The following is a 16,393-nucleotide window of genomic DNA, read 5'->3' on the forward strand; positions in this document are numbered from 1 at the left end:
CTCCTTACCACACGCCTCAATCTTCTTATACAATTTTTTTTGTTTTATCTTCTATTGAGGCGATACCTAGTTGTTCAAGAATAAAAATATATTTTTTTCTATCTTTCCTAGTAACTCTAGGTATCCATCTTAATATTCTTATCTCTACAACATAAATTTTATATATATTTTTTTTCTTAACTATATAATACTTAGATCTATAAAATGTAAAAAAAATTTCTTTTAATCTCAAAGGTATATGATGATCACACAAGACTCTTGAAACCCCTCGTCATTTTAACCATCTCGTTTTTACTCTATGAATAGTATCTTCATCGATCTCTTTATCTTGTTGAATAATTGATCCATGATACCTAAAATTTTATACTTAAAGGGATTTTTTATTCATTTAATTTACTATATATTTTTATCATATTTTTAAAATCACTAAAATTATTTTATATATATTTAATTTTAATTATATTTAATCTAAAATTTTTAGTTTCTAAGACTTGCCTTAATAGCTCAAGTTTATAATTAATTCCACCAAGCACTTATCAACTAATATAATATCATCAACAAATACATCAAGAAGGTCTATCATATAAATGACTTTTAAGTTCACCTGTTATCAAGACGAAAAGGTAGAGTTAATATAAATCCTTGGTGTAATACTATGCTAATAGGATACTCACTAAGTATACTATATAGTTAACACTAATAGCTACATATATTTAATAATAATAATAATAATAATAATAATAATAATAATATAATTAATAGATATACCTTTTTCTTCTAAAATATGTCAAACTCCTATATATCTAGGAGTTTTATCATAGACTTTCTTTAAGTCAATAAAAATCATATAAAAATCTTTCTTTTTTTCTATATTTTTCATTAATTATCTTAATAAATAAATAACTTTTATAATTAATCTTACAGGTATAAAACTAAATTAAATTTTAAAGATATTTATTTCATCCTTTTTTTTATAATTCTTTTCTAAAGTTTCATAATATAACTCGTGATTTTAATTCCTCTATAATTTAAATAATTTTATATATCATTTTTATTTTTATAAATTACTACTAAAAACTCCTTCACCATCTTATGATTTTATTAAATAAACTAATTAACCAACCTACTCAATTTTTCCTTAAATTTTTTCAGACTTCAATAGAGATAAGCTCCACACTTTTAGTTATTTTTATCTTCTTTAATACATCTTTTACTTCATTAGCTATAATTTCATGAATAAATCTATAATTTATTAAATCTACAACTATTATTTATCATTAAATCTAGATCTTTTATGAAATATTCGTTAAATAATTTATAAAAATAATTCTTTGATCTTTTCTTAATTTTGTTATAATTAACCATATTTTTTTATCCTCATCTTTAATGCATCTCATATTATCTAAATTTTTAAAAAAATTTCTCTTTAACTTTATTAAGGTTTTCACTTCAACCTTTAGTTTCACGTAAATCTTATTAGCCAACATAATCTAAATAATATCAATATTATCCTCATCTAAATTTCAAGTAATAAATTTTAAATACAATAAGCAACCAAAATTCAGCATGTATAATATTATTGGTAACCAAAAATTTCAAGTCTAATAAGTTTGTTTCGTCGCTGAAATTAAAAGGCTAGACCCTAGTTTGTAATCTCCAAAATACCTCTTTCCATCCAGAACACCCCTTGGGGATGCTATGAATAGACTGGCAGGCTGACCAGATCATACCTTCGTCAGTTGTTAATGTCTCTATCTAACGAGAGCAGCAGAGCATCTGTTAATGTCTATCTAACGACGCAGCAGCATCTTCATGAATCTGCATGGTGTTGTCGATGTAAAGCATACTTGACGACCTCATAGAAGGAAACAACAATGCCGACGGACGGCCCTGCTCGTCCAACTCGTGGACCTACACCTGTGAAGAGACCCTTTATGCCCCCGCTCCTGCATGATATAATGGAGCACGATGCAATTAGTAGACAAAGTGGATGGGCGAAAAGTATACATGTCACAACGATTAACAATCCTCCAACATCATCTGTGTCGAGCAAGACGCAGCACTAAGGTATTACGGGACAGACAGCAAATCTAATTTGCAATGGATGCAAAAGAAGGCATTTAATGATCTCGTTGTCTGCGCATAGCCTTTTCTTTACATTGTGAAAGAAGCTAGTGCTATCTGATGAATTATTACCGTACCTCCAAATCTCCATCAGAGTCTGCCTTGTAGTCATGTTTAATGCCCTTGCTGGATCCTTCTGAAATGAACATGCCAATGGCACAAATTAGTTAACAAATTAGAGGTTGAAAGTATGCTAAATCTGGCCCTTTTCACACATTTGCTATAGTTCCAAAATAATCTCACAAGTGCAAGTTTCGATTATAGATACACTAATCCATTTCAATGAGAAGATGAATATTGAATAACCAAATCACAAACTCTTAGCTTATAATGCTGAGCTTCAACTGAAGTCACACCACATGCACATCCTAATGATAGAAAGAGAGAGTTGTTAACAAACCTCTATTTGTCTTCGTGTTTTTGCGACATCAAGTGGACATGTTGCAGCAGCAGCAAGGCTGCCTGCTACAAAACCAGCTGCGAAATTTGCCCCTAACACACTAGCAGCATTGCCATCCTCGTCAATAATTGAAAGTAATCTCCTCCGGATCTAAACAAAGAGCAAACCAAATATGTACTAGTACACAACTTATTTACAACCAAACATTTCAATTCACAAGGGCTACCCAAATAGAATCAGAGATAAATATTACCGGCTCCAGAGTTGACCAGCATATAGCAGAAAAGGGAACATCACGAGCAAGTTGTGCTCCCAAACCTGTCCATAAAACACGATAGCCTTGCACTGTTTGCAACAGCATTAAGAAATAAAAGATGTCAGGATTTGAAGTAAATGAGCCATTTCAGGTTCAGTTAGCATATTTTCAAGTGGGAAGCAAAAGAAGTGGTATGTTGGAAAGGGTAATGCAGAGTTGAGTTTATAAGTTGACTTCTCATAACAATGTAGTAAGCTCAAGAACTCAACATACAGCTCTGGTTACTTGTAGTACTGCCAGATGTCAGAACACCAACTAATGTTTTCCACATTCCTGGGGGCTTAGCTCCTTTGATAAATTCTTTATACGCCTGTTGGTGGCACAGCAAGTAACTAGTCAAAGAGTTGTCTCAATATAAAAAGAAAACAGAAAGAAAAATAAGAAACCAAGGTTATAATCAGTTAACAGGTAGTTTTCAAGAATCGGGCAAGAAAGTAGCTTCAGCCAATTTGATGGCTCGATCAAATTTACCAATTTTATTGGTTATTTATTGCTCAAACATCATTCAACAATTTCTCTAGTAATCAATAAAAACTAAACAGAAATTGTAACAGAACCATTTAGATGAATGGAACATGTACATTATTCACATCCTAATTCATCATTAACAAGGTGGAAGGTTCGACCACATTGATGGCTCAATCGAAGTTGTTATTTTAATTTGTTATTCCTAGATATCAAACAGCATGTGCTCTAGCATAAATTGCAAGGTAACATGCCTTCAGTTCCAACTAGATACAGAGCCATTATGGCATTATCAATGAACAAGAATACTATGGAACTGAACGAGAAGACCATTAAGAATGTTTTTAGATAACCATATCAGAGTTCAAAGCAAGTTCTAATATTAAAAAATATTAATGTAATATGTCATAATATATCATGCATTAAGATATTATACCAGTGGCTAAACCAATCAGAAACAGTAATACTTTGCCATCTGTTTTGCCTACCTCAAATGCAAGTTACAATGGCAACAAATTAACTTTTCAGTCCTTATCTCAAAGCAAAAGTTTCAAACTGTACCCAACAAAAAATCACCAATTACTATGCCAATCTATCAATCACATTTCCAGCAAATGATAATCTCCGGTTGAAAATATTTCTCACAAAGCTTGATGATGAAGTTCCACTTACACTTCTACAGGGCATTATTTATTCAAGTTTAATACTTTCATCCTAAAGAATCTCAGGTCACTGATGGTAAGAAGAAAGGTTTATGTATGACAATAAGCGGTAGACAAGTTTATGTTATGCTCTTCTCTACCAATAAAAGGAGATATTTAGTTATGAATTAAAATAAATATGAAGTAAAGTTAGCAGCAAAAGAACATACTAGGAATTCATATAAATTTCTGCTCCCAAGAAAACTAAACTATGGCAAGTTCATATCAGTAATGTAAACGTAAAGTAATCTCAAAAGTGTTGGCTTGGTAGAATACAAAAGTTCAATACAAGCAGTACTAACAATGAGAAGCCCCATAGAAGATGATGTGTTGATGAGGTGACTTGATCCATAAGAAGTCATAACACATTATAAAATTTACCTGCATACGTGTTCTTGCCAGCTCAATCGGAGAACATGCTATGCATGCTAATGACCGTGCAGCTGAACCAGCAACTAGAGGGGCATAAGGTGTCAGATTTGGAGCATTGGTGGATGTGAACTCCTCAATCCAATTGCGGAATATGTCATAGCATGGTAGGTAAATTCCCACCTGTTTGCAAATTTGAAAAGGTGTCAAGAGGCATCTCCATGTACATGATTGCATATAACATGTGAAAAGAGCTGGACAAAAAGGCATTTCTTCCACATTCACTGGTAGCATCAAATAAGAAGCATAAGATTAAAACACCTTCTCACTAGCACAATGGGTAACAAAGCCCTAGTCCAAGAAAATAAAAAGTAATTCATTCTAGTTTTGAACTAGCACAATGGTAGGCTCAAAAAAAGACTAGCAAACAGGTTCAGGTCTGACTATTACCACTTGATGTACACTTGGTACCATGACTATTACGTGTTTGAAGAATTTGAATATTACAAGTCTACTTTGATCGGAAAATGTAACATGTGTACGAGGGTCCATATTCAATTGAATAAGTCCCTGACAGTAAAATGCTAGGAAGCTCCATTATTGATATTGACAAAGGTAGATTCTATTCAATGTTACAACCATCATCTCATTAAACTTTAGCATCTCTTAGCATTTTGTCATAGCATGGACCCAAATTGGAAATAATACATATAACAGTGTAAAAGATAATAAACAGGTATACAGTAACAATCACACAACATAACACACAGTGTCTACGTGATTCAGCAAAAAGGCCAACACCCACAAGTGGTGGTGGCAAGAGCTTCATTAAGGTGGAAACAAGTACAAGAATAGTGTTTAAGTTCAGAAACATATTTACTGCTCGCTATCAACTTGTAGTTAGATGTATTAGCTATAGTAAGATATGAAATAACACAAACATCATGAACAAGATTGCCAAACAAAGATGAAAAAATCCACAATGTTAGAAGTTAGAACTTCTACCAAAATTATTAATTTCCATCATCTGACAAAGTGAGTTCATCCAACTAAAGGAGCGTCTTAATTTGCACTATCAAAAATAGGTCTGTTTGGGTTTTATTGAGTACTCTAAATTATAAAAAGTTGTCCATATTTAAACAGCAATAGTCATCTTTTAATAGTTGCTTACATAACATCTGTCATAAGACCAGCTTTTCCCAGGGTACATGGTAAAAACATGAGAAGTAACATGCTATTGTGCATCCGTGAGCAGAAGTTATCAAAGAAAAGTCAGAAAAGAAACTCACAGTTGGTACAGCCAATGCTAAACCTGCATTTGTGCCTCTCCAGAGTCTTGCAAAGCCTTCCTGTAAATTTAAGTAAACAAAAAGCAATGAGAATTGGCTTGTTGAAGTCAAGGAAGACAGGTGGACCAGTCACTATGTAAGATAAAAGAATACAGCACCTGTCTCACAACTTTGTGAAAGACATCTAGCGTTCCCTTGTACTCAAAACAATCAGGAGGGCAAACTAATTCAGCACGAATTATTCCAGCACGAGCACATGAGGGTGAACATCTGAAATCCAAAAACATCTGAACCACGTTGTCAACATTGGTCAATTTCCAAAATTAAATGAAACAGGAAATACCTGTAACTTAGAACTACAAAAACAATTACCATAGAACATTCAGATGGCATGAGTTCCACGAAGGGGGTTTCAAAACTTGAAATTGTGAATTCATAAAACATGGGTAATCTTAACAAACAAAAGTAAGAATTCCCTGGAGGGCACCTGCATAACGAAGCATAGTTTTGGCAGATAAAGATAGTTCTATGTCCTCGGAGGTGTCATGCTCAAATGATTTGTACTTTTTACCTACAGAGCTGATTGCCTACTGAGGTACAACTTCATCAAATAAATTCATAGACAATGTGGTCTTATTTGCTAAATAGACAGAAATATATAGTTTTTTTCTTTTCTGTCTGGTTCAAGTGATGAGAGAACCAGAATAACAGCATAAGAGCTCCTAAATTGAGTTCTCACTTTAGGGTATGTTTATTGCTCAAACCCCCTATAAATCTATACCAAGCCTGAGTGTCAATACACTTCCTATGAGATTGCACAAGAATAACATCAGACAAGACTCACTGCAAAATACTTAATAAATAGCAAAATCGTATGCAACTGTTGATGTCAAGTTATCTTTATCGTTTAGACTGGTTCGAGTCATCCTGTTGATAACTCTTTTAAGACTTGCCAAGCCCTTGACAATATCAAACACAAGATATTGAAAACCTAAAGGTGATCAAATAATGTCTTAACCAGATAATATGTAGGTGACGATCTAATAAAGTCTTCCCCTATCCATCTACTATAGGAATTGTGCATTGACGACCAATAAAAGCAACCAAAGATTCACGAGAATCGAAAGCGTTGTCCACATACTACATCAAATCACACAATATAAGAAGGGAAAGACGGACAGAGATCACAAGCACACCATGTTTGGTCCTAGCGATGCCATCTGTCTACCGAAGTGATGATATGGAACTCCAGCCGCCTGAGCTTGCAACCTTGTCTGCAAGAATCAGGCAAGAGATCAATCAGAATCAAATCTACTGAGCAAAAAGAGTAGTGAAAGAACAAATCTCATCATCGCAACCCGTATATCCGAATCGAATTAACATGCCACCAATAGAACGCATCTCCAAATTCTCTACAGAGGAAAAGAAGGGTCAAGCCAACCTTGGCAACGTCGAGGGGATTGACGAGGACGGCAGAGATGACGGCGGCACCAGCGGCGGAGAGAGCCCGCTCCCGGAAGCCCATCTTGTAGTCGGTGGCGGGAAGTGGACGAGCGTCCGAAGTCGGCAACGCCGAGGAAGAAGTCGACGGTAGTGAGCGTGACGAATCATGGGGTGTAGAGACATCGTAGGCGCGATCATTAATGGGTCCGACGGCCATCCTTTCGGGGAAACCATGCTCGGAAGACGAAGAAGAACCCACCATTGCGTATATCTCGCTAATGCCTTCTTGCGACGATCGGTGCAGCGGAGGAGGGTTAGAAATATGGTGGAAACAAGGATTCAAACGCTAAAAGAAGGAAGAAATCGGGACAGACCGGTGAAGGTGGGATCGGGAGGTACCAAAGGCGACGCGAGGGCAGAGAGAGAGAAAGAGAGGGTTTACCGGTCCTTATTCGTGGGGGAGCAACTGCGGACGATGACCTGTCCGCTTCTAGAACAACTTAGAAACCCTCACGCCGCTCTCTCTCTCTCTCTCCTCCGCGGTATATTCCATGTAGGCGAAGGCGGAGGGTTAGGGATAAAATAATTCAGAAAAAAATATATATTCTGTGAAAATATTTTAATATATATATATTTATTTATTTATTTATTTATTTATTTATCACAAATTATTATAATTTAAAATTAAACCGTAGCATAGTATATATGAATCTTAGATTGATTTTGATAATTGACATATTAATTTCGTCGAGATTAAATAATTAAATATTTAAGTAGGGATTAACGATAGTAGACTCAGTTAACCTCTATTTCTATCAATATATGTTAACCACAATTAAGTTGGCTCTCTGTCATCTTAATGGCTTCCTTCCTTCCGAGCAACGTGAGATTGGAGTCAATCAAATCAAACCCCAAAGGTGCTGTCGACGGGGTATCGTATCGCTCACTCTCTTGACACGTTTGTCCGTCATATTGGATGCCGTAGATTTCTTGGATGAGAGATCTCATCGCTGCCAAGTCGCAGATTTCTTGTCTCTCCTCTGATCCACTGTCACCCGAGGAATGATGCCGGCGGCAGCAGCAGAGGTGGCTCTCGTGAAACCCAGCAATCCCATCGCCAAGTTCAGCAGAGAGTCACCCCCAGGCTCGCCGCCTTGAGGCCTCTTCGCGCCCACTTGAGAGTCTCGGCTTCTTCACGGCCCAGAAGAAGAGGTCGGGCAAGACGGAGATCAAGGAGACGCTGCTGACGCCCAGGTTCTACACCACGGACTTCGATGAGATGGAGCAGCTGTTCAACACGGAGATCAACGGGAACCCGAACCGGGCGGAGTTCAAGACCGACTACAACCAGACCCACTTCGTCCGCAACCCCGAGCTCAAGGAAGCCGCCGACAGGATGCGGGGGCCCCTGAGGAAGGTTTTTGTGGAGTTCCTGGAGCATCGCTGAGTTCTCCGGCTTCTTGCTTTATGAGGAGCTCGGACGAAGGCTTAAGGTTGAATCCCTGTATCCATTGAGTTCTTATTGAGCTAGTTTGGATTTATTTTGGTTAATTTGGTGGCCAATTGTGCAATTATTTTCCTTATTTCTGCTTTCCAAAGCAGTAATTTGGGTTCATTCTATGATAGAATGATGCAAGACTTATTGGAATGAACAATTCTTTATATTTGTTTTGATTTCCTTATAGATTGATGAATAGTTAATTAATGTTGCTTCCTATGAGTTTCCTAGTGGTTTTTTCAAACATTTAATTGTTCCTCTGTTTAGGTTGAATCCCTTTATCTAGAGAGTTTTTATTGAGCTAGTTTACATTTTCTGGTTAATCTGATGGTCCATTGGACAGTTGTTTTCCTTATTCCTACTTTCCAACGTAGTAATTGTTGGTTCATTTTATGATCAAAGGTTGTAAGTCTTATTTGAATTAATTCTTTCTTTAGGTTTGTTTTGAGTTTCTTATAGATTTATGAACAGTAATTTACTGATCTATTTCTTGAGGACAGCATTAGTTAGTTCTATTCTGTAATGTTGCCTTCTAAGATCCTTCCTAGCCTTTTCTTCATCCATTTAATTGTTCCTATGCTTAAAGTTGAACCCTTTTTTCTATAGACTTCTTATTGGGCTAATTTAGATTTGTCTGGTAAACTTTTTATGGTCCATTGCACAATTATTTTCCTGATTCCTACTTTCCAAAGCAGTAATTTGGATTCATTCTATGATGTTAGGATGTAAGTCTTTATGAATGAATTCTTATTTTCTTTATTTTAAGTTTGTTTTAGTTTTAGGATCATATGATCCATTCATTTTACTAATCGTTGACAAATTGTTGGACAGAAAACCAACCCTGTGGTGGCCGAGATCTTCTCCCTCATGTCGAGAGATGAAGCCCGGCATGCCGGGTAAGTAAAACAACTGACCACGATCTTTAGCTGCCATTTTCCTGTTTTCCAGTGAGGAAAACATTACAGCCGCTGTTATTTGATGATTCTGTATGAAGCGAACTATTTTCTCTTAGCTGAAATCATGTCAAAATTGCAGATAGTACATGTGGATTTACGGAAGGAAAGGTTAAGAGATTGAAGACAAACTTATAGTCCTGATATGTCCATACCATGTTGTTGCAATTGTGTAAACTTGTGCAGATTCCTGAACAAAGGCCTCTCGGACTTCAACTTGGATTTGGATTTGGGTTCCCTAACAAAGGCTTGGAAGTACACATTCTTCAAGCCAAAGTTCATCTTCCATGCAACATATCTATCTGAAAAGATTGGATACTGGAGGTATATCACAATATATAGGCACTTAAAGGCCAATCCTGGGTTTGAAGTGTTCCCAATCTTCAAATACATTGAGAACTGGTGCCAGGATGAGAACAGGCACGGAGGCTTCTTCTCTGCCTTATTGAAAGCTCAGCCGCAGTTCCTTAGTGACGGGAAGGCCAAGCTGTGGTCTCGATTCTTCTGCCTCTCGGTAATCCTTTACATTTCAATCACCACCATAACAAATCAAAATCATTCTGACCTAGTTTTCCATGCACATGCCAATACATACTTTCATATAGTGACAAAAGTGTGCCTCAAATTATGGCAGGTGTATGTGACGATTTACCTGAATGATTGCCAGCGAACAGCTTTCTTTGAGGGCATTGGTCTCAACACCAAAGAATTTGACATTCATGTCATCATTGAGGTAACCGATTGATCCCGTAGCCAATTCAGGCTAAGTGTTATCTTTCTCAATTTGCTGCTTTACTAGTCAGGTAGCACATAGAGTACTTGAAATCTATGCTTAAACCTAGTAATAGTTGATGCCAATATGATATCCCTTTTCAACTTCCTGAGATCTCAAGGAATGAAATGAGCTTAGATTCTTATACCAGTGAAGATCCTGCATGCTAAATATACAGCATGACTGGCATGGGTCTTTGATATTATTTGATGCTATTACCTAATCAGGCCACACACACACACACACACACACACACACATGAGAAAAGAACTTTTTCTCTTTGTTATGTACTTCATACTTATTATGGCCAGTTTGTTTGCCACACATCTGGTCACCTTTGGAAAGTGTGATATATATGAGAAGCTTCCTATTTGTGGTGTTGTTTCTCCCTTGACGAGTAGGAATTCTCTTATAATCTTACTGTTCTTCAGATAATGTTGATAATTGGTTAGACTACACTAAGTATCACAATGCAGCACTATTTTCTTAGGAGATTAAAGGGTATAATTCTTTTTTCCCCTTCTGGGTTGGCTATTCTAAACGATGTGTTATTGTGTCATGGGGTATACTCATATGCCGTGATCCCCTACATAATTGTAGTAGTAGTTTCTATATTCACAAATGCTAAATCCTTTGTCCCAGACCAACCGAACAACAGCGAGGATTTTTCCAGCTGTATTAGGTGTGGAGAACCCAGAATTCAAGAGAAAGTTGGATAGAATGGTGGAGATCAACCAGAAGCTCATCGCCATTGGAGAGTCAGGATCTTCCTCTGGTGAAGAACTTGAAGAGAATACCTGTTGATTTTGCTGATTTTGAGCCATGACTTGCGTGCTGATTTTGTAAAAGACTAGTCCACAGATACATGATGCATTATTTTGTTTAAATGTTCGGAACAGATGATGATTGCATCAATTAGAGGTACGACAGACCTGTCAGAGTCTGCTTTGTATCTGTTGTAGATATATATGGATGCATGTTTCATTATATCTAATGTCAAGTGATTCAAAACTGTTATTCTGCATAAGCTGGTTCAATCAGATCGAGGGTAGATGGTGCAATTGAAGAAGTGATTTCTCTTTTTTTTCTTTAATTTGTCTTCTTTGTTGGGTCATGTTCATACTTTCTAATCTGCATAACCTGCAAACCATGATATTGCTGCTTCTGCTCTCACAGGCATCTGTGTTTGCCTGAGAAATAAGAACCACAGAACCATGGGTTGCAAAATGTTGCAGATGAAGCTACTTCATGAAGCTTTTTAAGTATACATGAGCACTAATATCGACACATAATAACCAGCAAGCTTGAAATCACCCTAGAGTTTTTCCTTCTGTTTCCTTTTCTTTTATGAAGCAAAATGCAGAATTCTGCAAGAGTGCAACCACCTGTGACAAATGCCTGTGGGTAGTAGATTTGTTCAAGAAATTTTCTAAAGGAATATTCTCGAAAAAGGAAAAAGATAGAGCATGGTGATCATAGTTCTTTAATGCCATCTCAAGCTAGCATTTAAGATCATGAAAAGTACTGTGTTGTCAATGTAGACATTTTATCCAAAAACTGAGAGACTATCCCCAATTGCAGCTCAGATTCCTCTATCACACAACTCCCAGTTGTGGTGGACTACCAGGAAATATTAGCAATGAATATCATTCTCTTTATCACCATAATAATATACTAAATCAACACTAGAACAGAAACAATTGAATCAGTGCCTGGTATCCCTGCATTATTATGCTCACTGTATACTGTGACCAGTAGAAGGAAAAATTATGAAGTTAGGCACTAAATAACATCACAATATTAAAACATTAGGCTAGCAGAATTATGAAGCAAATGCTCAAAGGGTAATTTACTACAGAGGATTCCCACCATTATAGGATTGGAGGGATCTGGATGCAGATTACCCATTATCCACACAACATCATTTTTTTCTAATATCAGAAAAATCATATTTTAAGATTAAAAAAATTTAAAGAAGTTGCAAACACATAATAAAAAAATAACCAGAAAGTCAGAAAAAAGAGCAGAGAAAATATTCCACGAATTAGACCCCAGCAAAATTCATGGCACTCTGAAACAAAAAGGAGACAAGGAAGATTCCAATACACACACAACCTACCACAATGCGAGGACCATGAATAAGTATTAACTGGAAGAGGTGAGTCATTTTCCTTCAATCTCATAAATGCAGCTAGCCAGATAACTGCTAGAAGAGGTTTAATGGACTCATTTTGCCATCATGACCTTGACGGACTCCTCATAGTTGATTTGACCATCTCCATCGACATCAGCTTCACAAATCATCTCGTCAACTTCCTTATCTGTCAGTTTCTCACCGAGGTTGGTCATGACATGACGCAACTCAGCAGCAGAGATGAACCCGTTCAGGTCCTTGTTGAAGACTCGAAAGGCCTCCTTCAGCTATTCCTCAGAGTCAGCGTCCTTCATCTTGCGAGCCGTCAGATTGAGAAATTCAAGAAAGTCAATTGTCCCATTCCCATCTGCATCAACCTCATTTATCATGTCCTGCAGCTCTGCTTCTGTAGGGTTCTGACCCAATGACCGCATCACAGTCCCAAGTTCCTTCCTAGTGATGCAACCTACAGAGACACCAAAAACCAATAAATAGACTATAAAAATTGTGTAGCAAAGCTTTTACATATCTTATAATATTTAATTGTTGTAAAAAGATTTTGAAGATCCATCGAAAATTATATAGAAAACAGAATCTCAGGGGAGAATTTCTGCTCCTATCATTTAATTCTTGTAATCGAATAGATATTTAGCATGGTTTGTTACAAGTGCATTGGATAAAAAAGAACTATATTTAGAAACTTCAAAACACAGTCTTCCTAACATAAGGAACTTTCTCTTGCCTATATTACACACTTCAAAACATAATGATCAATAGCAATTCTTGATCATAATTTCCGGTATGAGTACTGCATCAAACACAAAACTTGTGATTGATAGTAAAACATCGATTTTCCTGTTGAGACACAGTTCTATCTTCAAAGATTTCTCGAGATATTTTCTTACCAAGTTTCGTTATAGCATCTATAACTGCCTAGGTGGGCAGCCCGGCAAATAGACATCGACAGGGATTAGCTTGTTGACTCCACGAACAGTACTGTAAGAATCAGTACTGAACATCTCTCCTGTAATAGTACAAGCTCCCATAGCACTGACATATTTTGGTTCATGCATTTGCTCATATAATCTTGCTAAAGGAGTCATTTTCATTGTTACTATGCCGGCCGTTAAAATTAGGTCTGCTTGTCTAGGACTCGATCTTGGTACCAATCCATAACGATCAAAGTCGAATCGCGAGCCTATTAACGAAGCAAATTCAAGTAATTTATCGCATGAAGCCAAAGAGACAAAAAAATTTATAATTTTGGATAAATATACTACTCATTCACTCAATTCATGTATCCCTCTAACATCTCAACCTTTAAATTTCAAGTCATCAATGAAGATTTTGAAACAATTAAACACAATCCAACTTTTAAATACCCAAAACAAAGAAAATTGCTCCTAGATTGTTTATAGAAGAGACCCTGTGAACAGCGGTACTGCAGCATACACATTGAGATATGTAGACACAACTAGAATAACCTCTGCTACCGTCTGTTTCATTTTTACCATCCTCATCAAAATTCAGCAGCGACAGTTAACAATGGGTTTTCCTCAACCAACATGTTAACACAGGCAACCTTATAAAATATGTTCTACCAAAATGATTAGATTGATAACCAATCAAAATAACCCATAGACAGCATATTGGCACTACTACTAGTTAATGAATCATGGATGTAGAATTTATCTTGTGATCAACATCTCCCACCAAATCATTTCTTTCTTTACTTCCTCCGTTTTCTAGTAGAAGAAAAACCAAGTCTAACTGCATATTAGGCATATCATGGCATGGATAGTTAGAGTAAAAATCCACAACATTGTAAATGCTGTTAAAAATTTTCTTCAATTAATCCCCAGATCGATATATCATCCTTGATATTATGAGCAATGAAGTCCCTATGTGCCCGAGCGCTCCAAGTGCTCGATAAGTGGGTTGGGCAGGAGACTTCAACGGGGCACGGCCCAGGCGCTGGGCGGGCCAAGTGCGGGTCAAGTCTGAGTCGAGCCACTTGGGATTCGTGGTTCGATCGAACCATATGAGAACAGTCTCACCCCTAATCGCAGCGACGACGAACGAACCAGTCTTCTCCAACGACAACGGCAACAGTGAGTGTTTCCCTGGCAAACGACGCCAACAACAACGTCGTCTTCCTCCGGCGAGGTAATATCATTGTTGTGTCTTCCTCTCCTAACGGTGACAGCGACATCTTCCCCTCGCGGAATCTCTCTCTTGCACCTCCTCTTCCCCCTTTGCCGTCGCATACTACCTTCTCCTTCCTTTTTCTTCATCGCAGCCGTCCTTGCTCCTCCTCCTGGACCACAGCTCCCTCTCTTTTCTCCTCCCTCTTTCCCTCCCAACCACCTAACCCCAGCAAGCTCTTATCATCCTCCTCCTCCTTTTATGTTACTATTTTTATTAATATAATATATAAATTTTGTAAATGATTAAATTTGTCATTGGATTATTGTTACTTTTGCGGGGTTCTGTAAATGAATGGATTTTTGTTTTAGTCTACTGTTATAAATCATGATATATATATCTTGCGATCATTTTAGCACCTTAGCGCTTGGATTAGGAGAGGAGAAACTGAAAATAAGATTGCTTTACGTAGTCATCAATGTCAAACATTCATGACCACAATCGTGAGCTCCCAAGTTCAGCCTCACACTAGATGCGGAAGAAAATTGAGTTGACTTACAAGACTAGATGAATATTACCATTAACTTTGGGCTTTTAGCATTTGATTCATCTGGTTCAGACTTTTTTAAAGAATGCTATTGGATGGAATATATACTAGACATGATGAAAGGGCTCGACCTATTTTAAGTGGAAGAGATTTGACATCTCAAATTCCAACCTCTAAATGAGCATTCTAACCAAAGTCATCATCAAAATATAAATCTTGCATATGTAAGATTAAATGCTCAAATTAAAAGGAAATAACAACTAAATTATATACATAGAAACAACTTAATTTTTATCAGCCTTCCAAGTATGACGATATCCGATAAGGATTGCACAGATGATTCTGCTCAACCCATAAGAAAAATGAAGACAGATATACGCACAATCAAACCCTAAAATCAACAAAACAGACCGATATACTCAAAAGACGAAGAAGAGAAGAACAGCGGATCGAATGAACAAAACCAAACAAGACCCTGCTCCGCGAGAAGCAGAACAACCGAAAGATCAAACGGCGAAACCAATCGAGCCAAAACAATTAAAAATGGGACAGTGCAGGAGGGAATATCATCGGACGGAAGGGAGCTAACCATCTCCATCATCGTCGACCAATCTGAAGGCCTCCTTGAACTCAGAGATTTGCTCGTCGGTGACTTGCTTCGCCATGCCTCCTAAGGGATCGAACACCGGAGCGATCCGAAGAAAGAGATCTCTAACGACAACACGCAATGAGAGAGAGGGAGGGAGAGACGAAGAGGGCGAAGGAGCGATCTCGAGCGCCTTGTGACCCCGACGTGGCAGAATTAGCGACGACAGTTATAAAATCCTCCAATGGGATAACGCCATGTCGATAATCCGTTAACGGACGTCGTATTTTTCTCTTGGTTCTTTTAATTGCCGAGATCATCCTTGATAGGATATCGACCGTCTGATCTCATACGGACGACACTCGTGCGCGTCATCGCCTTTTTAAGGCCTGCACGTGGTGAAGCCCATGAACAAATGCAGGTTATGGATATCTATTAGTTATTCCAATCTTTAACATTCATAATTGTTCTTCCAAGAGTTATATATATATATATATATATATGGAGAGAGAGAGAGAGAGAGAGAGTCTTGGAGTTATCCATCAGCTCGGCTCAATCTCTGACTCGAACATGACATGAGAGAGGAATCCAAGACCCAGTCGAGATAAAGAAAGAAGAAGAAGAAGAAGAACAGAGAACTTGGGAGTGGTG

General features: G+C 37.3%; 1 protein-coding gene and 2 pseudogenes across 2 annotated transcripts; 1 reads left to right on the forward strand and 2 right to left on the reverse strand.

Moving 5' to 3' along the window:
- Positions 1–1,547: 1,547 nt before the first annotated feature.
- LOC135618764 (mitochondrial carrier protein MTM1-like) lies at positions 1,548–7,665 on the reverse strand. Of its 2 annotated transcripts, none has more exons than XM_065119965.1 (11): positions 7,550–7,665; positions 7,106–7,389; positions 6,861–6,938; positions 5,823–5,951; positions 5,665–5,724; positions 4,388–4,558; positions 3,054–3,150; positions 2,778–2,869; positions 2,525–2,674; positions 2,202–2,260; positions 1,548–1,946 (listed from the first exon to the last, which is right to left on the reverse strand). In XM_065119965.1, exons 2-11 carry the CDS (start codon positions 7,367–7,369, stop codon positions 1,811–1,813), a joined length of 1,236 nt encoding a protein of 411 aa, XP_064976037.1. In that variant the 5' UTR covers positions 7,370–7,389; positions 7,550–7,665; the 3' UTR covers positions 1,548–1,810. The 2 variants fall into 2 exon arrangements, with proteins under 2 accessions (XP_064976037.1, XP_064976035.1); XM_065119963.1 differs by having other exon boundaries at positions 7,482–7,601.
- Positions 7,666–7,989: 324 nt separating this feature from the next.
- LOC135618765 (magnesium-protoporphyrin IX monomethyl ester [oxidative] cyclase, chloroplastic-like) lies at positions 7,990–11,324 on the forward strand (annotated as a pseudogene).
- Positions 11,325–12,319: 995 nt separating this feature from the next.
- Positions 12,320–15,925, reverse strand: LOC103993748 (calmodulin-like; annotated as a pseudogene).
- Between the last annotated feature and the right edge of the window lie 468 nt (positions 15,926–16,393).

Source organism: Musa acuminata, chromosome BXJ2-8 (assembly GCF_036884655.1).
Source record: "Musa acuminata AAA Group cultivar baxijiao chromosome BXJ2-8, Cavendish_Baxijiao_AAA, whole genome shotgun sequence".
Classification (NCBI taxonomy): Eukaryota; Viridiplantae; Streptophyta; class Magnoliopsida; order Zingiberales; family Musaceae; genus Musa; species Musa acuminata.

Bases quoted from the DNA above. Each gene is read 5' to 3' on its own strand.
- LOC135618764 (XM_065119965.1), bottom strand. From the start codon at position 7,369: ATGGTGGGTTCTTCTTCGTCTTCCGAGCATGGTTTCCCCGAAAGGATG. The intron at 5,725-5,822 runs GTGCTGTATTCT...TTAAATTTACAG, and splicing joins TTCACAAAGTTGTGAGACAG to GAAGGCTTTGCAAGACTCTG. The intron at 2,261-2,524 runs GTTTGTTAACAA...TGTTCATTTCAG, and splicing joins AAACACGAAGACAAATAGAG to AAGGATCCAGCAAGGGCATT.